Here is a 25,074-nt window from a genome sequence, read left to right on the forward strand (position 1 = left end):
AATCAGCATTTCGCTCAATGAAAAAAATCGTTTATATTTTGCAATTATCCAGATTATGCGCTTATATTTCGAAAATGATCTGTTGTGTGGTTTGGGATTTACCATTCCACTTGCAATTAAACAGATATATACGGGTAAACAGATTTATAGTCGTGTGTGGCCGATAACAGCATGACGTCACCACCCGTACGTGCCTTATTTGTGACGTCAGTCAGGGCAGCTCCATATAATAATGGAGCTACACCAACTGCGTCATTCAAACTGATAATGGCACAAGTTCTTACCGAAACGTTTATCGTATGAAACATGACAATGTTGACAACAGTAAGGGCCAGTTTCTTTATTGTCAGAATTATGAGAAAATCCGTAAATCTTGTTTCTAAACAGATTTGTTTCCACACTGAATTTAGTTTTTCCATTGATCAATTCGAAATATACTGAATTAGCCCTTTGTACCCTACCATGTGAAAATAAAGAAAGACAATATGTTGAGATTACGTGTGTAAATACAAAGCAAGCAATGCAGCTATCGTTTAGAGTTGGTATGTGCGTAGTCATACCAACGTTATCAAGTTCTGTTACAATAAAACCAACAAATAAATATTCTGCGTGATAAAAGCTTCAATTTCCAAGTTACCGTCACATGTCGGCAATTCCCGCTCCCATTCACCGCTGTCTAAACAGGCCGCCTTTCTCCTTCCAAGTAACTTGAAACCATTAGCACAACTAAATCGGAACAGGCGACGACTTGGATGAGAGATTCGCTCAGAACGAAGATAGGGAGATTGGATATTACAGTTGCCTGGGTTAAACACGGTTGGTCAAAACTAAACGCAGAAGACTTCCACCTTTACCTGGCAACTACGTGTTTAGTTAGATCAAACACATAAACCAAATAACATAAGATCAGGTTGGTTTTTGTTTGTCCAAAAGTGCCGTGTCATGGTTTTTAAATTACATGTATGGGTCATTATTTTGTGAATAAAGAATTGGTTTGTTCTGCGTTGGGAGACCATGTAGTGACAAGATATCGATTTTATTACCAACGTCTTCGAGAGGATATCCAGTAGATTTAGGAATTGACTGAGTGGTGGCAACCGTGCTTGTAGTTGTTGGTAAAATTTCTAAAAATAAGTTTCACCATTAGGAGATTCTCATTGCAAGATGAAAGTCACTTTATGTATATATGTATACATAAAACATGGTAAATGGAATGTAAGGTTGCACACTTTTGACAACCAAGATATCCAGTTAGGCTAAACTTTATCACCATATTTGTAGCATATTATTCAAACTCGCCCGGTCGCGTATAATATGATTTTTGTGTAGGAAGTAACTACAAATCACAAATAAACGCATATTGTAGTGTGAGTGTGACCTTCTCTATTTTGTTTAATTATTATTTTTTATCATACTGGGATTAAAACCAGGATGTCCTGGGCACGAATCCTGATCTTGGTTTTCTTCTAGGTATATGGGTCGGACGTTGACCGAAGTTGCTAATCGCTTTTTTAACCACGCCAAGAATAAAGCTACGCCTACTAGTGAAAATCAACCACAGAAAACCATTCTCACCAGAGGGACGTTCGACGCACTCATACAAAGTATAATCGGAAGTCCACAACATTCCTGGCAAACAAGTTATTGTAGGGGGTTGACCCTCGGCAAGTTGAAGAGAGGGGTTTTTACACTAAAGTTGAAATAACAAAAAAATGTCATTCAGCTGACATAACTTTAAAGCCTAGTTTTCAGAAACAAAGAGGCTGCAAATTAACCGAAAATACTCCTGATGTCTTGTATTACAACTGGGTTCAACAACCAAAAAATAAATGATTGAATTACTCGCAGTTCAATGGATTTTCCAACTTTCCTAAGTTTTTCGTCATCAGTTTTCAATTCTACTCCAACTACGTCTACATCGGGTGATAAATCGTTGTAATAAAGCACACAGGGTCGCCCTAAAAATGAAAGTGTTTCTTATCGTTATACATCGCAGAAGAAATACATTTCCAGCAACATAAATAATATAGGGTGCATGTTCGTAAGAGCACTCCAGTACATAAACTTAAATACATGGGAATTAAAGTTATTCCATTCAGAGAGAACAAACACTTGCTTGTGTTTCATGTTTTTTTAATGTCCAAGATTTTAGGATTTAAAGGCTTAAAATTCCTAAACTTTTTCTGTATATCTTTATACCTCTGCTGTCTCATTTACGCCCGTCAACTTTCAAATACATTTCTTACTGACAAATCACAAAAATACCTTGACATGTTGGAATTTCATGTGACCACCCATCTGTGCAATGTATTTCATTGTATGCAGGTGTTTTGTATCCTGGCGCACAGATCACCCGCACCCTTGATCCATATTTCCATCTGTCTGTGCTGTTTTCATGATAATCCAGAAACTCCAAGCGACCATTGCTTGGCGTTTCAAGTGGAGGGCAAGGGGCGTGGCATGAAGCATTATTGGGGTGGACATCCCACAATCCTTCAGGCCCACAATGATATTTCCTCACGCCTATTAAGTCTTTTTCTGGATCAGAACACTGCAACAAATTGTGTTTTGGAGTTGATTTTAATAAAAAAATTTTCTCAAACCTGTGGAATTATTTTGCGAAACCCTCTGTATTGACAAAAACTGTGATTCAACTAATTAAAGACAATAACCTTTTTTATTATCATACAAGGGAAATATTTTCAATATTGTTAAAAACATCTACCTACTTGTAATGTGATACTTTCACCACCAAAAATCCACTCCTCATCTAATGAAACATTATCATATCCAACAACTTCAACCCCGTCTGACAAAAACGTGGCTTCCAACAGACAAGGCATAGCTGATAAGTAAAACAACACTACAGTGAAAGCAATTTGGGGTTTGTTGCCTCATAACCTACATTTACAGGTTGTTTGAGGATCAGACCACCCGCCTGCTTCACATGTAATGTATTCTGTAGTCGGTCGATAACCTTTACTGCAATTTAACTTCATTCTTGCTCCAGTTTGTCGATTCACTGACTCTTGGTCAAGAAAAAGGAAAAAACCGTTGGCAGGTTTGTTTAGGAAACTGCACTGAAAAACTGCAAACATTAACAACAAGAAATAAATTCTGAAAAAAAAGAACATTTGTGTAAACTAAGTTGATTTTAACCGGCATAACATTTAAATCTAAATACCAACGCATAACATTTCAACAAGGATATTAACCTACCCTATATTATTATTACATTACAACCAATTTTACATACCATTGCAACTTGGAGCTGCATTAGTCCAACCATCCTCAGTACACAGACTTTCAGGAAAGTTGGGTTGATAACCCTCATTGCATTGCACTGTTACTTGTGTTCCAATATCATTTACATACACATCCTGGCCGTTATACAATAGTCTTCCATTTTCAGGGACAGGTAATTCATTACATCTACTGGATAAAGGCAAAGGAAATATGTATTTCTTATAAAATGATGTGGTGGCCACTGTAGCCAACAATGATCTAATTAATTGTAGCACACAAACTAAAGCATTTTCATTAATAGAAAAATTTATAAAATATGTGACTATGTTATGTATAAGCTAAAAGTACCACAACATAGTTTATTCAATGTGTTACTTACAAATACATCTTGGTAACTTATCTGACCAGTCTCCCCTTTCTGTGCATGTGATGACTTTATTCTTGCTGGGAAGATAACCTTCATCACAACTTACAAAAATGTTGGTTCCAAATTCAAATCCCGAAGCTTGCGTTCCCATGTACTGTATGCTACCATGTTGTGGATTTTGTAATTCTGGACATGTGAGCACTAAATCAAAGAGTTGATGTGGTGAAAATCAATATAAAAGAATGTCTTTACATTTGTGAAAATCAATGAAAAATAAAATTTGTAGTATACATACAAAGTCTAGTTTGGTTTTAAAAAACTTGCTAATAAGCAGCACCTTGCTCACAAAAAGTGCCATAAAATCCAGGAAGGCACTGACACGTGCTGTCTTCATGACATGTAGCTCCATTCAAACATGGCAAGGAAGCACAAAAACTTATACCTGGAAAGATAAGAATGGAAATTCACATGGTATAAAAACTGTGTTTCATGCTGCAATAGTATAATAACAAAAATTTAACTTACTGCTTTCACAGTGTACACCTGTGTAGCCCACAGGGCAGAAACAAGAACCTGTTGCATTACAATGTCCACCATTCAGACACAGACAGTCTTAAAAGAATGTTTTTAAAATATAACATAAATCTATTGGAAAAGTGTTCATTTGAAAAACCTCTTTCACAGAGAATTTTTTTAGGATGTGAGCAGTCTCCATGTCTCCAACATTGCGACGTTGTCCAAATGAGCGTTCGAATCCAGCCACACTTGTAAGTAGACATGGAGGTGCAAGAACCACCAGACCGACGAACAACTCCTGAATGCCATTTTTCAAATTCATAAACACTGTTGTCCGACCAGTAAAGTTTCCATCTGTTAGTGTGTTGATCATATCTTTGCTCCAACCCAATCCAATACAAATCTTAAACAAAACAATGAGGTTTATCTTTTGAAAAATCTTGGACATTGAAAAACATGACACAGATTTTTTTTATTCATCTTTGTCAAATTCTATTTTAAGGTATTTAAATGTTTGTATTAAACAAAGTTGTGTTATCAAAAAAACTATTTTCATATTTAACTTCCCTGTGGAAACTGGTAATCTTGTGCAAGTAGGCCTTTTTCATATTTGAAACATTAATATAACTATTGTTAACTTTTACTGATTCAAATGTTATTTGTCAATAACTACCAAAAAATGTTTTTCTTTAAAAAGAAAGTTGGCCTAAAAATTAAAAAGAAACACATAAATACTACCATATGGTGTGGAGTTCATATTATTTCCAATGGCTAAAAATACATCTTTTGTTTTTATCATGACCATGCTAGCACCATAACTTTTACAGTGAACTTTGGCCTGTGGCTGGCTTTTTTTCTCGTCAAAAAACAAATACTCTTTTCCATCATAAAAGAAAGTGGAACTGGGATCTGAAACAACAGACATTTGGTACCCAATATGTTATTGTAGTCTCTATGAATTGTGAAATAATAAAAGCAACACCTGATAATGGACTGCATGGTTCATTTTCACAGTGTTTTCTTTCTACATTTTTCCCCCTGCACATGACAGTATTGGGAGGTGAATTCGGACATTCCCTTCTCCTTGATTGAAACCCTGAGCCACATGTGGCAGTGCAAGGACCCCATAAGCTCCATTCACCCCAACTGTTCCACATTGGTTGCAATGGTGGTTGTGGTATTGGCACAATTTGGTTAGGTTCAGCTGGTATTTCTGAATTGACTAACAGTAAAGGTGAGTCAGTTTATTTTCTACAAAACATAACATTAAATTGACATAATTTTTTTATACAGCAGGTGATACTGGCAAGAGGTTAAAGGAAGATAATTGTACTAATTTCTGGGAGCAAGCATGTAATGTAGAATGCAACACAAAACACTAAGAATAAAGCTACGCCTACTAGTGAAAATCAACCACAGAAAACCATTCTCACCAGAGGGACGTTCGACGCACTCGTACGAAGTATAATCGAAAGTCCACAACATTCCTAGCAAACAGGTTATTGTAGGGGGGTGACCCTCGGCAAGTTGAAGAGAGGGGTTTTTACACTAAAGTTGAAATAACAAGAAAATGTCGTTCAGCTAACAAAACTTTAAAGCCTAGTTTTCAGAAACAAAGAGGCTGCAAATTAACTGAAAATACTCCTGATGTCTTGTATTACAACTGGGTTCAACAACCAAAAAATCAATGAATGAATTACTCGCAGTTCAATGGATTTTCCAACTTTCCAAAGTTTTTCGTCATCAGTTTTCAATTCTACTCCAACTACGTCTACATCGGGTGATAAATCGTTGTAATAAAACACACAGGGTCGCCCTACAAACGAAAGTGTTTGTTATCGTTATATTTCGCAAATGAAATACATTTTCAACAACATAAATAATTAAGGGTGCGTTTTGGTATGAGCATTCCAGTACATAAACTTAAATACAGGGGAATTAAAGTTATTCCATTCAGTGAGCAACAAAAACTTCCTTGCAGGCGTATAAGTGTTTAAACATCAAAGGAAAGGTAGGATTTAAAGGCTTAAAATTCCTAAACTTTTTCTGTATATTTTTATACCTCTGCTGTGTCATTTACGCCCGTCAACTTTCAAATACATTTCTACTGACAAATCACAAAAATACCTTGACATGTTGGAATTTCTTGTGACCACCCATCTGTGCAATGTATTTCATTGTATGCTGGTGTATCGTACCCTGGCGCACAGACCACCTGCACCCTTGAACCATATTTCCACCTGTCTGTGCTGTTTTCATGATAATCCAGGAACTCGAAGCGACCATTGCGTGGTGTTTCAAGTGGAGGGCAAGGGGCGTGGCATGATGCATTGTTGGGGTGGACATCCCACAATCCTTCAGACCCACAACGATATTTCCTCACACCTATTAAGTCTTTTTCTGGATCAGAACACTGCAACAAATTGTGTTTCTCAGTTGTTTGGAAAATTTTGTTCTCAAACCTGTTTAGTTATTTTAAGAAACCCTCTGTACTGACAGAAACTATTATTCAACTAATTAAAGACAATTACCTTTTTTTATATCATTGGAAATATTTTCAATATTGTGAAAAACATCTACCTACTTGTAATGTGATACTTTCACCACCAGGAATCCGCTCCTCATCAAATGAAACACTATCATATCCAACAACTTCAACCCCGTCTGACAAAAAACTGGCTTCCAACAGACAAGGCATAGCTGATAAGTTAAAAAATACTACAGTGAAAGCTATTTGGGGTTTGTTGCTGCATAACCTACATTTACAGGTTGTTTGAGGATCAGACCACCCGCCAGCTTCACATACAATGTATTCTGTAGTCGGCCGATAACCTTTACTACAATTTAACTTCATTCTTGCTCCAATTTGTCGATTAGCTGACTCAGAGTCAAGAAAAAGGAAAAAACCGTTGGCAGGATTGTTTACCAACCTGCACTGAAAAACTGCAAACAACAGGCATAAGATTTCAATCTAAATATCAATGCCTAACATTGTTGTATGATTCCTAAAACATATCATGAAGATTGCTTTGTATTTGCAACTATTTCCCACAGTGACCCAGCTTTACTTTATGTCCATAACAGGTTTTAGGGTGCTTGAATTCAAAATGTTGAACAAGGATATTAACGTACCCTATTATATAATTACTTTACAACCAATTTTACTTACCATTGCAACTTGGAGCTGCATTAGTCCAACCATCCTCAGTACACAGACTTTCAGGAATGTTGGGTTGATAACCCTCATTGCATTGCACTGTTACTTGTGTTCCAACATCATTTACATACAAATCCTGGCCATTGTACAATAGTCTTCCATTTTCAGGGACAGGTAATTCATTACATCTACTGGCTAAAGGCAAATGAAATATGTATTTCTTATAAAATGATGTGGTGGCCACTGTAACCAACAATTATCTAATTAATTGTAGCACACAAATTAAATTTTCATTGATAGAAAAATTTATAAAATATGTGACTATGTTATGTATAAGCTAAAAGTACCACAACATAGTTTATTCAATGTGTTACTTACAAACACATCTTGGTAACTCATCTGACCAGTCTCCCCTTTCTGTGCATGTGATGACTTTATTCTTGCTGGGAAGATAACCTTCATCACAACTTACAAAAATTGTGGTTCCAAATTCAAATCCCGAAGCTTCCGTTCCCATGTACTGTATGCTACCATGTTGTGGATTTTGTAATTCTGGACATGTGAGCACTAAATCAAAGAGTTGATGTGGTGAAAATCAATAAAAAAGAATGTCTTTACATTTGTGAAAACCAATGAAAAATGAAATTTGTAAATATACATACGAAGTCTAGTTTGGTTTTACAAAACTTGCTAATAAGCAGCACCTTGCTCACAAAAAGTGCCATAAAATCCAGGAAGGCACTGACATGTGCTGTTTTCATGACATGTAGCACCATTCAAACATGGCAGTGAAGCACAAAAACTTGTACCTGGAATGATGAGGAAGGATACTCAGTTGGTATGAAATGGTCTATGCTGCAATAATACAACAAATGATAAAGGAGAACTTCAAATTTAACTTACTGCTTTCACAGTGTACACCTGTGTAGCGCACAGGGCAGACACAAGAACCTATCGCATTACAATGTCCACCATTCAGACACGGACAGTCTGAAAAGAATGTTCTTAAAATGTAACATAAATCTATATTTTGGAAAAGTGTCAACTACAAAAACCTCTTTCACAGAGAATTTTTTTGGGATGTGAGCAGTCTCCATGTCTCCAACACTGCGTCCTTGTCCAACGGGGCTTTTGAATCCAGCCACACTTGTGAGTAGACATGGATGTGCAATAACCAGAAGACCAAAAAACAACTAGTGAACGCCAGTTTTCAAATTCATAAACCTTGTTGTCCGACCAGTAACGATTCCATCGATGACGTTTTCGATTATATCTTTGCTCCAACCCAATCCAATAAAAATCTTAAACAAAACAATGCGGTTAGTCCTTCTTGGACATTAAAAAAACATGAAACAGACTTTTTTTATTCACCTTGGTCAACTTTATATATAGGCATTTAGATTTTTGTATTAACAAAGTTATGTTATCAAAAAAACTATCTTTATACTCAACTTCCCAGTGGAAACTGGTAATCTTGTACAAGTTGGCCTTCATATTTAAAACATGATAACTATTGTTAACTTTTGCTGATTCAAATATTATTTTCAAAAATAACTACCAAAAAATGTTTTTTTGAAAAAAAGAAAGTTGGCCTAAAAATGTAAAAAAAAACATAAACACTACCAGATAGTGTGGAGTTCATATTCTTTCCAATGGCTAAAAATACATCTTTTGTTTTTATCATGACCATGCTAGCACCATAACTTTTACAGTGAACTTTGGCCTGTGGCCGGCTTTTTGTTTCGTCAAAAAACAAATACTCTTTTCCATCATAAAAGAAAGTGGAACTGGGATCTGAAACAACAGACATTTGGTATCCAATATGTTATTGTAGTCTCTATGAATTGTGAAATAATAAAAACAACACCTGATAATGGACTACATGGTTCATTTTCACAGTGTTTTCTTTCTACATTTTTCCCCCTGCACATGACAGTATTGGGAGGTGAATTCGGACATTCCCTTCTCCTTAATTGAAACCCTGAGCCACATGTGGAAGTGCAAGGACCCCATAAGCTCCATTCACTCCAACTGTTCCACATTGGTTGCAATGGTGGTTGTGGTATTGGCACAATTTGGTTAGGTTCAGATGGCATTTCTAAATTGACTAACAGTAAAGGTGAGTCAGTTTATTTTCTACAAAACATAACATTAAATTGACATAATTTTATAATACAGCAGGTGATGCTGGCAAGAGGTTAAAGGAAGATTATTGCATTAATTTCTGGGAGCAAGCATGTAATGTAGAATGCAACACAAAACATTGTGGAAAATGTAAAAAATAATGTTTTCATTTTATGTTCAACAATACATGACATAAATCAGAGGGTTCTTGCTTCATAATAGTTAACAATCTATCATGCATAAAGTTAGAACTTAATTACTCCTATGCAATATCTTCACAAGTTGGAGTTTTTGCAGACCATTTACCCAAATGACAAAGAACACTTCGGGCACCAACTAATCGCAAGGTATTGTCACATGCAAAAGTTACCATACTTTCACTCCGATGGGTGATGGAACCACCAGTAGGTGGTGCAAGATGGCTACAAGCTAAAAAAACATTAAGTGTTTTTTTATAGAATTGTGAGGACATAGTAAAATAATTGAAACAAAACTAAGCATGTAGCTATTTGTCTTTGTTAAATTTGTCAATTTTGGTGGAAAATACATTACTTCAAGTGCATATGAAAAACCTAAGAATTTTCTAGTTAGCTTGTAGTATACTGATACTTTCAACACTGATTCATTATTAGTGCACATAAACACTGACTGTGCAGGCTGTACCCATCAATCAGTAAGCAATTGCAGAGATTTAGAACTGGACAAATAAAAATAACGCAAAAGTAAATTTGATTGCAAGGTCAGAATGTTTCTGTTTATACATTCTAACCATGTAGTCAATGCCAACAAGCAAATTCTTGTCTTTAAGTTATACTTACGAATTGGATCACAAGAAAGAGGTTGAGGAAACCAAGTTCCTTTAATGGTGCATGTGACATTTCCCTGACCATGAAGTCTATATCCATTGTTGCATTCAACTCGAACCACAGTGTTGATAGCATACAGATGTTGGAATGGAACAAGGTGACCATTTCGCACAACAAATTTTTTACATTTTACTTCTGCAAATCAATAATTATTCCTGAGAATGAAAATTGTGAAATAAATCTGCTAATTCTTGCAAGCACTGAGGCTTTTTTTGTTTTTAATCTCTTGTTGTTCTGTATTTTATACACAGATGATGCTGTTCAAAGCGAAATATATTTGTCTTAAATAACAAGCTGACAGATTTTAACCTACTGGAATAAATATTTCCATGTTTGTGGTAAATCTGCATGCCATAACCAATACAGTTGCATACTAGCATTTAAATTAAATCAAATCAGAAAAAAAATAACAAACCAATACAGCTGGGTTGTGAACTTGACCATTTTTCTGTTGGTAAACACTCAGTGTTGTTTGCGCCTTCTAACCGATAACCATGCAAGCATGTGAAAGCAACTGAGGTTCCCATTGGATGGCCCACACCTGTCTGTAAACTTGGTTGCACTTCACCATTTTCTAAATGCTGTATTGGGGGACATTTCTTAACTGAAAAACAATATTTCTTTAAAAATTACAGGATAAAAAATTTCTCATGCATTAACTTTTTAGATATTTTGTGATTAGACATCACATCAAATTTTAGACACTGTATGGTGTTGGTTTTTTCAAAGTCGCAATCCAAATGAACTATTGAGAAAACGACAATAGTAAAATACGTGTTTATCTTAATAGTTGGTTGATAGCAGTTACCATGGCAATTGGCAGACCCTTCCCAGATGGCATCGCCATTACAAACAGCAAATGAGCTTCCAGTGTTTCGAAATCCCTCGTTGCAGACAAATCGAACACGTGACCCGAAGACGTAATCTACGCCGCGGTCATCCACTCGGCCATTTGGTGGCGCAATAGGAGTATTGCATCGCCTTACTTTAAATATATTTTAAAGTGTATAAGGCAACAAAATATATCATTGCAATGTTATAAATAAAGCTTTTATGACATGAAACTAGAAGGTTTGACGAGAACACACCATTAGAAAGCACTACGATTTCGTATCGATATACGCTATACCGCATGACCCAAGAAAATGTTGTGTAGCCTTATTACCATTAGCTTTAGGTATACCTCAATATTTGCTGAAAACAAAACGCCTCTTTTAGTTAATGATAATTGTGCGAACAAAGAGCACTTTGATCTATATGTGTGTGACGTAATTTGTGACTTACTTAGGTGATGTGATTTACGGCCAATCCTGCAACAAAACAAAAACATTTTTTGTTATGAAAGAGCACAACCTCGGCCATGATTCAATAAAATGCAAATCTCAGTAATTTCTACGCGACATTTCTAGCATTTCTTTTAACACCAAAAATCACAAAAAATGGTGGATTTACTCATTACACATTTTTCCACATTTTTACTGGAAGCTATTTGCATTTGGTAAGTTTTGCTTGTTTTTCCATTGACAAAACTAATTCAACATATACTTGTTGTCAGGTTAATTGCAGACATAATTCTTTTATCTTCACAACACACAATAAACTAGGAATTGAACAAAGTTTTTACTTAGAACCGTTAATCGTTTCTTCAATCCAGCTTTGCATCTGCGCAACATCTGCGTAGTAGCCAGGATACACAAAGCCATTTGTTTCATCCCTGAGAGCACATTTAATTCCAAAACTGACAATCCCCATTTGTACCCAATAACTTTCGCCAGTTTGGGAATCCACGCGCTGTTGCAAGATTTTGAATAAATAATATATATATTTGTATTTAAACTTCATACGTATACCAAAAAGTTTTATTGAGCATTTCAAAGAACCTGAATAAAATAAAGCATTACTTGGTTTATGAGGGGCCCACCACTGTCTCCAGTACATGCGTCAGACAGAGTTCTTGCAGTTGTTGGAGATCTGGCACAAATCATGCGGTTCGTGTACCTCAAAGCATGTCCTGTTTTTCGCGTGTGACGTTGGATTCCTTGACGACACCTGGTCGAAACAGCAATAAAAAGTATCGTCTTTTTCTTGCTTGATGAAGTTATTTTTAACTGTTACCATAATAATACTTTAGACGAAATAATCGTTGCCAAACTCTTGGAAAAAGGCCATAAATGTAAAAATGGAATACTTTCATACTTATTGTCTGTTATTACTGGGTACAAACATATTTAGCTTTTTTGTATAAAGTCACGAATGGTACTTACACTGCATCTGGTTGTAGTTCTTGCGTGGTTTGCTGCAGAATGTTTGGTATGGTTTGACTTTGATAATTAGTGTGTCCAAATCCAGTTACTACGACTGTTGTTCTGTTTTCTCTTTCACCTGTAAAGTGCAACCCTTTTTTACGAAAAAGACATTCCAAATTTAAAAAAATGGTAAATGTTAAGTCAAGCTGAGTTAAAAAAGGGGAAATCGCGGTTAGAATTTAACATATTTTACCGCAGGCAGCTGAAGAAAATTGTTGGACATACTTAGTCCGTTACTGTGTATGATGGTTCTGTTTGGAAGATTACTCCAAGGAAGACACACGGGACGAATGTACGGAGATAAGGGGATTGTTCCATTGAATTTCGGCCTTTCTTTTGTGGCGAACCAAGACGATCCATTGCGTAAAAAACGAAGCGAGACTCCGATTCTAATCTGAAAACGGAGGTCCGTTTGGATAATCCTGTACGTTTCATAAGAAAAGTACCTTTGGCATACTTCATGTAGAGAATGCAAAAAGCTGTAGGAGATACGTTTACGCGCATCTTATTTCTCTTTAATCTCAAATCAAAACATTAAATGGGTCAGGTGAATCGTATAATAACCAGATATTTTACTGTACACATTGGTTTACGTCACGCACGAATTTTTTCCAACTTTAAAGACGATAATATTGCCTAGAACGTACCCTTCATTGTACTGACATAATGTTTGTCACGGAAAGCAAGAACACAATATTTACAGGATAAGTTTGCATCCAATAAACTTTCTTCATAAAGTATGATCAAAGTAAACGAACAAACCCGTTTTAATAAACTCACCAAAGCAACATCGTAATCAAAATTGATTCTCTCACTCCCACGAGTCTGTCGATCAAATCTTGGATGAAGATATATTTTCCTTGGTGTAAACAGTTCAACTGCAGAGTCCAAATTTTCTATCAAACTGGGGCGTTTATGAACACCTGTCAATAATTATCGGTTTAACATCAAAGTTATGTAACGATGTAGGAACTATCAGAGGAATGCCCCCACAGCACGTGTCACTGGCATGTTTTTTTTTATATTAAGGTCATAATTTTCTTAAACAAACATAATTAAACTAAATGAGTAGAAGATCTTTAAATGCGCAACTGTAATTGTAAAGAGGAATTATTTTTGAAGACTTCAAAGGCAAACTGGCCCCTCACTTGGTACAAGATGTAACAAAAACTATTGCATAGTTCATCCTATTACAGTAAAAAGACAACGGGATAACCAAATTGCACAGCGCTCGTCAACACCATGCGCTGTGCAATTTAATCTCTTGTGATGGCGGATGTAATAAACGTCAATGGCGAAATATCGGCGAAGTTGGCGGCACACAACGTTCAGCAAGGAGCAACGCAACTCTCGCAGTGTAACAATCGGAGGTTTCCTGTTGGTGGATATTGCTTACGGCGTTGTTATAAGCTGACTCCCGACACTTGGAGAATATGTTGTTGCAAAATAAAAAGAAATCTCAACCGAAATCTGAGGATTTAATTTAAATCACCTGGCGGTCTTTTTGAAAAATAAAAGTTGCATCAACATGATTTATTGCATGCTTTTGCATGCAAATTGACGACCACAATTAAAACTGTTCCCAAAGAAAGTTGAATAAACGATATTTATTCTTACTTAGCTGAATAAAAGTACGGTGTTAACTAACCTACGGCGAGAACCAAATTTTCGATATGTTTGATGTCTTCATATTTGTCAAACACGTGAGCTGCTGTGAGAATCCACTGCTGGTTAATAAGCGATCCGCCACCCATTATATTGAGATCATGGAACAACTACAAATACAAAAATCAAATCTAGGTAATATATTGTTGATAATAAATTTCAGTTGTCTTTTGTATAGTTGTCTTTGACGCAATGTGCTTAATAAGCAGTAACTGTTTCCGGAGATAAAGTTCGAGACATTTCATGTAGCACAATGACAAAGAACTGAAAAGTAACTTACTTGTGTGGAAAAGCTTGTCATGATGAGCACCTGCCATGGCCAAGTGTGTTGTTTTACTGATATTCCTCCGACTACTCGCCCGAAACCGAGCTCATGTACGATTGTGTTGATAACATTTGATTGGCCACAAATCTTTAGATCTGTTAGAATTACGTTTAATAAGGAAAACAACACTAAAGTTATTAAAAAACAATGGAAACATGTTATGTTTGCTTTATTCAAAATTACTACCGTATAACTTTTACGTTCGAATCCTTTTGCCAAACCATCCACATTTAGGTTAAAATTGATTTTGTTGTCACGTTACCTGTACAATTTACATCAGCTCGTGTCCATTTTTTTCTTGAATTGCAGAAAACCTGGGGACCAATAGGTGTCATTCCCGGAGGGCACGCATATTCAACGAAGTCACCGTGTCTAAAGTTTGAATTCACTTGAACCAAGCCACGGTCAACGAAACGCACCACACTGTAACCCACACTGCCTCTAGCCGATGGTAGCGAATTCCCACAGGTGGCATCTTAACAATAATTAACAAATGACATTACTTGAACAGAAACTATCAAAATTGACTTTTAATTTGATATTTCCATCGGGGCGTTATTAAAATGTTGGTTGGTGTAATGGTTCTCAATCCTTTTTATAAACTTTTTCTCTCTAGATAAACATTCGTCATTCTCACTTGGATTAAAGCAGGACATCCCACAATGACCGTCACAAGCACATCGTTTCCTTCCTTTACACTCCCTGTTATACACACAAGCTTTTCGGCATGGATAACCCGCCAAACTCTCGTTTCTTCCGGGACATGAACCTATAACATATTTTTCCTATAGTTGCGCTAGATGACATAAACACTAAAGGCACTCCAGTTTTGTTTATTACAGAGGCGTATATCCAGGATGATCACATCAAATAAAACTTTGGGGCAATGTGCTTGAGATATCCTATAATTCGGGCCTAAAACATAATTGTGTTCCGGAAAAAAAGAAGGATATTCTTCAGGTGTAAAATATTCTTCGCATGCGAGACATTATCATAACTTAGTTAGACTTTCGAAGTAAAGTGTAACACTCAGAACAAGGACAAAAACGCCCCCAGCTGTTGTATTGGAATTTTCAGCAATATGCTCGTGATTTCCCACAAACTTGAAGAGCATACACTTATTTTTCGAAATGAAAAACTTAACTTAATAATTTACTTTGATATGAGTTATTTATCTTTAAAATTAAACTTTATACCGCATCTAGCAAAGACATATGATTCATCCTCGTTGTTGCTGCAATCTCCAACGCCATCACACACTTTGTCGAGGCTTAAACAAAGATCACTGTTTGGACATCGAAACTTGTTGTTAGAACACGGCCCTGTTGCGCTGCTACCTGCTGACAATAGGGATATTGAAAATTTTAATTATACCCTGTCTTCAATTTGCCAAGTGGTCAGCGTAACATTAAAGTAATAATTTAGTATCGCTGCACTCGGTTTCAATGAATAGTTCATTGCTGGTATTTGTGTGATGAAAGAAACAAAATTATTTCTCCCAAAACCTCTACTTGATCCAAGTACAGGCTCTTATGGCATAAAGCACTTTAGGCTGTGTAGCCAGTTTTTGTTTAAATCACTTAATGTTCAAGGAGATAAACTAAACCAATATCCGTTTTGACTTCAAAGTTAAACATCTTGCTATCGTCGCGATAATTCAGGCTATAATCAATTCGTGTAAACGGAAAATCAAAAGTTGGTTTATCTGTGGTTACTTACGGCTGAAAAGTGACTTTAACAGCAAGACAACCCATATCCAAGTCTTCATCCTGAGGAATTAATCTCAAGAGACCGCAGAATGTCAGTATTTTGTTGGGAATAAACAATTCTTTTTCTTCTTATCTGTTGACCTGCTTCCACGGACAATATGATAATCATACACAAAAACACCACTAAACCTACAGATTTTGATTCAAGTTATGCCTCAACATATCTTACAGAGCTAGGCTACTATTGGCGAAACTTGAGGAGCGGAATTTGTATTTATGTCTGTTGCTGTCCCACATTGCTTAAGAACGCCAGGCATGATTCAGGAAGTAATCGACGATACTTGTAGTTAACATTGTCGCAAGGCATACCGCATAACACTGGTTCTGGTTGTTTTGTTGAAGCGATTCCTGCGCGTGGCTTTTTAGGAAGGGAAATGTCCAAATTACTTTTGTCTTTGATTTGTGTTGTTAAGCATATCTGTCAAATACGTTTATAAAGCTCCACATTCAGCTGTAGAAGAAACGTAAGAAATATAATTTATTATTCATATGATCATATGCAAAGTGGAGCCAATAATATTAATTGGCCGTTTGGTAAGCAAAGTCGTCTGATAATCACACCAGCTGCACTGATGAAACCTTATAGGTCGAAACAGTGGCCATTTGTGTGCAGCTCACACACTATGTCATTAAGTTTGTTCAAAACCAAACTTTAACGATATTTATTTGTTGATTAGCATTTTTAAAAAAATCAAATATTCCGATCAGCCACATAAAGTATTACAAGCTGCAAGAATACGAGCTTTCATGCCAATTGGAATTTTCACATTTTTATGTTTATGGCACATAAACTTGTGTGTGAAAAAAAAACAGTGCAAAATTATTAGTCAGATGCAACCTTTTTTCACCAGTAGAGGGCAGGCAATAGTTACAGACAATGGTTCAATTATGGAGCTTCCACTGTGAATGCTTTCTTGGTAATGTATTTTATTGTCGCTAACGTGTTGGCATAGAAATCATTTTTTAAAAATAGGATTGCAGAACAAAAAGTTTAAGAAGCACCGAGCTAAATAACACATGTGTTAAAATAAGTAGAAACTGTTTAACACCGGTTGAGTGGTCGCGATGTAATTAATGTGGCGATAACTTAATATGATCGCGGTAAGGACGTCACGAATACTCGTATTTACCGAAGAAAACTGCATGTGTTAAGGATGAAAAAAATAACACACAGAGAGCTGACAGATGAAAGACTCTCTGAGAAAATGTAGTGATTATCAGTTATCAGCAAATGCAACCAGGCTATGAAGAGCAAAACAGCGTAATGTTTTACTATGGTATCTAGACTGTTTAAACAACAAAAGAAAGCTATTTTATTTTGAGGAGTATTCTCGAGAAGAAATTCCCTGCAAAAATGTGATATTTTCAACTCCTTTAGTTCATCTGATAAGAAGGTCAAGACACCGAAAGAAGTTTACTTTGATAAAGGATTGAATGTTATTCATGAATAGAACTTCGTCGTGTAACCAATTCTTTGAGCTTGAGTGAGTCCATCGCGAACGCCAACCAGCACTGGGCTGAAGCCTCGAGGAAAGCTGCCAGTGGTGTGGAATAAGGCTTCCCCAAAGAAATTCTGTCGAGCGCGCACTACCACTTGTCACAAACTCGGTCGATTCCATTTGGTATGCAAGGTAAATCACTTTATTTGTTAGAAAAAAATAAGTTGCCCTTGTATTTGGGTAATGTGCAAATTTGTACCGCTACATCAGTCAAACATCAAATTTCAAACTGTATCGATTGCTTAAAACAAACACAATTCCTGTTAGGAGGTTTTGCTTTAACAAACTTTCTTTCGGGGAAAGTCGTATAATTTGGACCCTGCGTGTAATTTGGATTTTCCTTTTATAATAAATATACGCTAGAATCTTTAAAAATCTTTTGTACAGCTTGAAAGAAGATCTGATAAAACGCGAAAGACAGGCGAGCTGAAACTTCTCGCAGTCCGATAGTTACAGAAAGAAATTCAGAGTTTTTTTGTTTTAGAGATGAAACTTTATTTCATAACTGTATGTTGTATATCCAAGTGGGCATGATTTTTGCGTTGTTTACCTGTAACTGCTTTCGGTATATTAAGCCCAATCTGATGCTTTCCAAGAGTAAAGTAGGTGGAAAAAATGTGTAGAAAGTTGTGTAATTTGGACCTGTATGATGTGTGTAATTTGGTCCGGGGCCACAGGAACTGATATCAATTATGTATTCATTATTATCAGAACACATTTTACACATGATCTATAATATTAGTTATATCTGAATAAAATTTGTTATTGAAATATAGCTAACAATCAACTATATGTTTTTCAGCATTATTTTTAACTACCTGTTGATTTAAATAGTAATTAAAATGAAAAGTAAAATATCTTAAATTATTTGGGAAACTTAAAAATACAGAATAAAGAAGATAAAAATAAGGTCCAGTCATCTTGTTACAGTAAAGAAGATGGTTAAAGTAGCTGTATTTTATTAACACAGTGCATCTTGTAGGTCTAGAATTGCAACCTCAGTTTGTATCTACTGTCTCATTTTTTGCATTTGGTATTGTAAAGTCTTTGCATTATATTATTGTTTTTTATTCTCAAGGTTTTTTCGCTATTTCAATTATTTTTCTGTTCTTTTTTTTATTGAATAAAATAAAATATTGTGGAAATGTACAAATAATGGGGACAAAATATTTATGTAAAGTTGCCATCACTTCTTAGAAACTGAGTGGAAAAGAAATCGCATAGATTGTAAGTGTTACAATTTGTACACGCTGCTGTTCCAAATTATACACTAGGGGTGTAACACTTGTTCCAACATTTCCAAATACTAATTATTCCCTACATGAAAATAACAGGATTCTGTTTTTTGCTTTTAAAGAGTTTAGATGATAATTTATCAAATCCTGTTAATAACTCTTTTGGTGAACATCTATATTTTTTAAGATTTGAACCGAAGTGGTCCAAATTAAACGACTTTTCTATCCTCTGCTACCTAATGTTTTGACAAATTTCTCAAACCCTTGACACTTCCGGGTGTTTTGATAATCGGCTTCATGGATCATATCAAGCAGTTCTGGCATGTTGAATGCCATATGTATATATGCAGCCTATGTGTATTGCTTTGGTAGTTATAATACGTTTTTTGGGTCGGTAAATGTCCTTGTTGAACTGCTGTGTAACTGAGAATAATTTTGTCACAATGCAAAGGGTTTTGTATGGGGTCAGTGTTAAGTTGTTTTGGACAGTTTTAGTATTGGTTTTGGTCAGGCAGTTCGTTTGAAGGTGTTGTGGAAAACCTAGAGTATCAAAATGTTGAAGGGCATTTATGTGGAAAATTGAATCACAAGAAATCCCCTGATTCGTGATGTTGTGTCAGTGTCACCACTTAACAAATGACCTAGTAAAAATTCATTGTGAGAAGACTGCCTAAATCGCTTCCTCAGGGGCATATTATGTGTCTTCTTTATTTTCAATCGCTCAGAAAAGCAACATGAACTTACTAATCACATACAATTGCAGTTAATCGTTTATGCATTGCAAATGCTTTTAAAGCATAACAAGATCGTTTTCTTTTATGTAAAAAAAAACTTCGACAGCTATTTTCTTCATATTTTATCACTTGGGAATGACAGGTTGATGTGGATCAACTGGTGCGTATTCTTGACACGATGTTGAGTTAAGAGCTGTGTCCCAAAAACCACCGAACACACAAATCCGGTCCGGCTCACCAACAAGAGCCAGATCTTCATTGATGCACTAAATAACACCGTACAATAGTGTCAAGGGGGCAGTAAATATCTTTTTGATGTATAATATTTAAGTACGGGACATTATGTTCAGTTTTGCAGATGGGACAAGCATACCTTCAGATTAATGAGCGATCCCGGTTGAAACCCATGATCGGCTAATTCGGCTTTAGGTCAACAATTGCGTCGTTATGACATTTTTGGGGGATAAGTGCGCCACCAGGTAAAGAAAGTTAAAAACCACATTCTTAATGCCATAAAATGTCAACCTTGCTATTTATTTTAGATTTAATCCACTATAATTGCGCTAGACCTGTCATCGGTTCGTGTGACTCAGGTGGCTGTATTATTTTAATTGCCGTTAAAATTGCGGTTTAAAAACCTTTGTCGAAGCCAAGAAAGTCAATGTGTCGCTTTTTGTTCTTGCTTTTTACTGTCTCATTAATTGTCACTGTGACCAACCCACTTAGTGAGTGGGTTTACTGACGTGCCCACTGGTTAGGGTTTGTATTTCAATGAGCTGACAGTGGAAAAAAGTCCCTCCTTAAGACTTATTGTTACGCAACACACGTAAACAGGTTGCGCGCTTGTCGTCGGTAGAACGAACTAATGGTGAAGTCAAGAGACATCTGTATACTATTTGGCTTGCACAGGGCGAGAAATCCAAGTTTAAGTAAAAGACAAAAATACTTTACTTGTCAACGAGAGGGTCAGTGCACTGTTTAACGAGAATTCACCGTCATATACTTAGCGTTAAAACCAATCCTACCTGATTTAATGCAATTAACGACGATTTCGGCTACCTGTGCCTTAAATTAAAGTATATGAAATATCACACTAGTATGTTGGTAACGAAGAAGACCATTAATAATTTGAAGTGTTAAATTAACACCTTTAGGTGAATTTGAGCGCCGGGAGGAAACATTTGACCGTTTTCGGACACGCTCACACCATCTGGAAGATCATCAGGTTGAATCGTGCAAGAAATCACTGAAATTAGATTTAAGAGATGTTGGTTTGCAAAATTGATGTATGTAAAGCTCACTAATTAAAATTCTTGTTGCCAATGATTACAAAGCACGACTTAAGTCCAAGAATGCAAAAAAATACAATGATTTTTTGCGCAATCCATTATTCAAGAGACACCTTGGGTTGTGCAACATATTGAAATCAGCATTTCGCTCAATGAAAAAAATCGTTTATATTTTGCAATTATCCAGATTATGCGCTTATATTTCGAAAATAATCTGTTATGCGGTTTGTGATTTACCATCCCACTTGCAATTAAACAGATATATATGGGTAAACAGATTCTAGGAATATGGTTTTCTAGGTATATGGGTCGGACGTTGACCGAAGTTGCTAATCGCTTTTTTAACCACACTAAGAATAAAGCTACGCCTACTAGTGAAAATCAACCGCAGAAAACCACCAAAGGGATGTTCGACGCACTCGTACGAAGTATAATCGAAAGTCCACAACATTCCTGGCAAACAGGTTATTGTAGGGGGGTGACCCTCGGCAAGTTGAAGAGAGGAGTTTTTACACTAAAGTTGAAATAACAAGAAAATGTCGTTCAGCTAACATAACTTTAAAGCCTAGTTTTCAGAAACAAAGAGGCCGCAAATTAACTGAAAAAACTGTCAATGTCTTGTATTACAACTGGGTTCAACAACCAAAAAATAAATGAATGAATTACTCGCAGTTCAATGGATTTTCCAACTTTCCAAAGTTTTTCGTCATCAGGTTGCAATTCTACTCCAACTACGTCTACATCACGTGATAAATCGTTGTAATAAAGCACACAGGGTCGCCCTAAAAACGAAAGTGTTTGTTATCGTTATATTTTGCAAATTAAATACATTTTCAACAACATAAATAATATAGGGTGCATGTTCGTAAGAGCACTCCAGTACATAAACTTAAATACATGGGAAATAAAGTTATTCCATTCAAAGATCAACTAAAACTTCCTTGTAGGCGTATATGTGTTGAAATATGAACGGAAAGGTAGAATTTAAAGGTTTAAAATTCCTAAACTTTTTTTTTTATATGTTTATACCTCCGCTGTGTCATTTACACCCGTCAACTTTCAAATACATTTCCACTGACAAATCACAAAAATACCTTGACATGATGGAATTTCTTGTGACCACTCATCTGTGCAATGTATTTCATCATATACAGGTGTTTTATACCCAGGCGCACAGATCACCTGCACCCTTGATCCATATTTCCACCTATCTGTGCTGTTTTCATGATAATCCAGGAATTCCAAGCGACCATTGCTTGGCGTTTTAAGTGGAGGGCAAGGGGCGTGACATGAAGTATTATTGGGGTTGACATCCCACAATCCTCCAGGCCCACAATGATATTTCCTCACGCCTATTAAGTCTTTTTCTGAATCAGAGCACTGCAACAAATTGCGTTTCTAATTTAATTTTAGGAAAATTTTGTTCTCAAACCTGTGGAATTATTTGAAGAAACCCTCTGTACTGACAAAAACTATTATTCAACTAATTGAAGAAAATATCCTTTTTGTTATTATCATATCATTGGAAATGTTTTCAGTGTAGTGAAAAACATCTTCCTACTTGTAATGTGATACTTTCACCACCAGGAATCCACTCCTCATCTAATGAAACATTATCATATCCAACAACTTCAACCCCGTCTGACAAAAAAGTGGCTTCCAACAGACAAGGCGTAACTGATAAGTAAAACACCACAGTGAAAGTTGGCAACCAAGATATCCATTTAGGCTAAACTTAAACACAATATTTGTGAGGTCAACACACTTAGTATATGATTCAAACTCGCCCGGTCGCGTATAATATGATTTTTGTGTAGGAAGTAACTAGAAATCGCAAATAGTGTGAGTTTGACCTTCTCTTTTTTGTTTAATTAGTATTTTTTATCACACTGGGATTAGAAACCAGGATGTCCTGGGCACGAATCCTGATCTTGGTTTATTCTAGGTATATGGTTCAGACGTTGACCGAAGTTGCTAATCGCTTTTTCAACCACACCAAGAATAAAGCTAGACCTACTAGTGAAAATCAACCACAGAAAACCATTCTCACCAGAGGGACGCTCGACGCACTCATACGAAGTATAATCAAAAGTCCAATACATTCCTGGCAAACAGGTTATTGTAGGGGGGTGACCCTCGGCAAGTTGAAGGGAGGGGTTTTTACACTAAAGTTGAAATAACAAGAAAATGTCGTTCAGCTAACATAACTTTAAAGCCTAGTTTTCAGAAACAAAGAGGCCGCAAATTAACCGAAAAAACTGTCAATGCCTTGTATTACAACTGGGTTCAACAACCAAAAAATCAATGAATGAATTACTTGCAGTTCAATGGATTTTCCAACTTTAAAAAGTTTTTCGTCATCAGTTTTCAATTCTACTCCAACTACGTCTACATCGGGTGATAAATCGTTGTAAAAAAACACACAGGGTCGCCCTAAAAACGAAAGTGTTTCTTATCGTTATATTTCGGAAATGAAATACATTTTCAACAACACAAATAATTAAGGGTGCGCTTTGGTAAGAGCATTTCAGTACATAAACCTAAATACAGGGGAATTAAAGTTATTCCATTCAGAGAGCAACAAAAACTTCCTTTCAGGCGTATAAGTGTTGAAATTTCAAAGGAAAGGTAGGATTTAAAGGCTTAAAATTCCTAAACTTTTTCTTTATATTTTTATATCTCCGCTGTGTCATTTACACCCGTCAACTTTCAAATACATTTCTACTGATAAATCACAAAAATACCTTGACATGTTGGAATTTCTTGTGACCACCCGTCTATGCAATGTATTTCATTGTATGCAGGTGTTTCGTACCCTGGCGCACAGATCACCCGCACCCTTGATCCATATTTCCACCTGTCTGTGCTGTTTTCACGATAATCCAGGAACTCCAAGCGTCCATTGCTTGGCGTTTCAAGTGGAGGGCAAGGGGCGTGACATGAAGCATTATTGGGGTTGACATCCCACAATCCTTCAGGCCCACAATGATATTTCCTCACGCCTATTAAGTCTTTTTCTGGATCAGAACACTGCAACAAATTGTGTTTCTCAGTTGTTTGGAAAATTTTGTTCTCAAACCTGTTTAGTTATTTTACGAAACCCTTTGTACTGACAGAAACTATTATTCAACTAATTAAAGACAATAACCTTTTTTTATTATCATACAAGGGAAATATTTTCAATATTGTTAAAAACATCTACCTACTTGTAATGTGATACTTTCACCACCAGGAATCCACTCCTCATCTAATGAAACATTATCATATCCAACAACTTCAACCCCGTCTGACAAAAACGTGGCTTCCAACATGCAAGGCGTAACTGATAAGAAAAAAACACTACACTGAAAGTTCTTCAGGATTTGTTGCCTCATGACCTACGTTTACAGGTTGTTTGAGGATCAGACCACCCGCCTGCTTCACATACAATGTATTCTGTAGTCGGTCGATAACCTTTACGGCAAATTAACTTTATTCTTGCTCCAGTTTGTCGATTCACTGACTCTTGGTCAAGAAAAAGGAAAAAACCGTTGGCAGGTTTGTTTAGCAAACTGCACCGAAAAACTGCAAACATTAACAACAAGAAATAAATTCTGACAAAAAAGAACATTTGTGTAAACTAAGTTGATTTTAACCGGCATAACATTTAAATCTAAATACCAACGCATAACATTTCAACAAGGATATTAACCTACCCTTTATTATATCATTACAACCAATTTTACTTACCATCGCAACTTGGAGCTGCATTAGTCCAACCATCTTCAGTACACAGACTTTCAGGAATGTTGGGTTGATAACCCTCATTGCATTGCACTGTTACTTGTGTTCCAACATCATTTACATACAAATCCCGGCCATTATACAATAGTCTTCCATTTTCAGGGAGAGGTAATTCATTACAACTACTGGCTAAAGGCAAAGGAAATAGGTATTTCTTGCAAAATGACAAGTGGTGGCCACTGTAGCCAACAAT

The 25,074-nt window shown here is 36.2% G+C and overlaps 2 protein-coding genes across 21 annotated transcripts in view; both read right to left on the reverse strand.

Annotated features, from left to right (window-relative positions):
- The window catches only part of LOC145912932 (uncharacterized), a 100,276-nt gene that overhangs the window by 61,887 nt on the left and 13,315 nt on the right, over positions 1 to 25,074 (reverse strand). For 15 of the 20 annotated variants that reach the window (XR_014403322.1, XM_083000401.1, XM_083000389.1 and 12 more), the window contains 18 exons: positions 24,828 to 25,010; positions 24,480 to 24,662; positions 24,305 to 24,420; positions 23,843 to 24,128; positions 23,416 to 23,531; positions 23,149 to 23,263; positions 22,660 to 22,775; positions 22,193 to 22,478; positions 21,765 to 21,880; positions 5,563 to 5,677; positions 5,112 to 5,351; positions 4,868 to 5,038; positions 4,287 to 4,532; positions 4,139 to 4,225; positions 3,951 to 4,055; positions 1,843 to 1,958; positions 1,576 to 1,690; positions 1,044 to 1,124 (listed from right to left, as the gene is read on the reverse strand). Coding sequence is in view for 19 of the 20 variants with exons in the window: in XM_083000401.1 (XP_082856527.1) it covers positions 1,044 to 1,124; positions 1,576 to 1,690; positions 1,843 to 1,958; positions 3,951 to 4,055; positions 4,139 to 4,225; positions 4,287 to 4,532; positions 4,868 to 5,038; positions 5,112 to 5,351; positions 5,563 to 5,677; positions 21,765 to 21,880; positions 22,193 to 22,478; positions 22,660 to 22,775; positions 23,149 to 23,263; positions 23,416 to 23,531; positions 23,843 to 24,128; positions 24,305 to 24,420; positions 24,480 to 24,662; positions 24,828 to 25,010 (2,793 nt within the window). In the remaining variant the exon portion in view is untranslated. Of the gene's footprint in view, positions 1 to 1,043; positions 1,125 to 1,575; positions 1,691 to 1,842; positions 1,959 to 2,265; positions 2,552 to 3,950; positions 4,056 to 4,138; positions 4,226 to 4,286; positions 4,533 to 4,867; positions 5,039 to 5,111; positions 5,352 to 5,562; positions 5,678 to 5,829; positions 5,946 to 6,256; positions 6,543 to 6,713; positions 6,830 to 21,764; positions 21,881 to 22,192; positions 22,479 to 22,659; positions 22,776 to 23,148; positions 23,264 to 23,415; positions 23,532 to 23,842; positions 24,129 to 24,304; positions 24,421 to 24,479; positions 24,663 to 24,827; positions 25,011 to 25,074 lie in introns of all 20 variants that reach the window. The other 5 variants (XM_083000388.1, XM_083000397.1, XM_083000396.1 and 2 more) reach the window with 5 other exon arrangements.
- LOC145912938 (uncharacterized) lies at positions 7,376 to 16,477 on the reverse strand. The gene is made up of 21 exons (XM_083000408.1): positions 16,292 to 16,477; positions 15,769 to 15,909; positions 15,210 to 15,341; positions 14,835 to 15,047; positions 14,528 to 14,667; positions 14,231 to 14,357; positions 13,363 to 13,505; positions 12,808 to 12,976; positions 12,541 to 12,658; positions 12,178 to 12,325; positions 11,901 to 12,067; positions 11,561 to 11,586; positions 11,085 to 11,261; positions 10,692 to 10,880; positions 10,229 to 10,411; positions 9,154 to 9,393; positions 8,910 to 9,080; positions 8,342 to 8,587; positions 8,190 to 8,276; positions 7,991 to 8,095; positions 7,376 to 7,853 (listed from the first exon to the last, which is right to left on the reverse strand). The coding sequence occupies exons 1-21, from the start codon at positions 16,338 to 16,340 to the stop codon at positions 7,657 to 7,659; spliced, it is 3,168 nt and encodes a 1,055-aa protein (XP_082856534.1). The 5' UTR covers positions 16,341 to 16,477; the 3' UTR covers positions 7,376 to 7,656.

The sequence above is a fragment of the Ascidia mentula genome, chromosome 9, assembly GCF_947561715.1.
Source record: "Ascidia mentula chromosome 9, kaAscMent1.1, whole genome shotgun sequence".
Taxonomy (NCBI): Eukaryota; Metazoa; Chordata; class Ascidiacea; order Phlebobranchia; family Ascidiidae; genus Ascidia; species Ascidia mentula.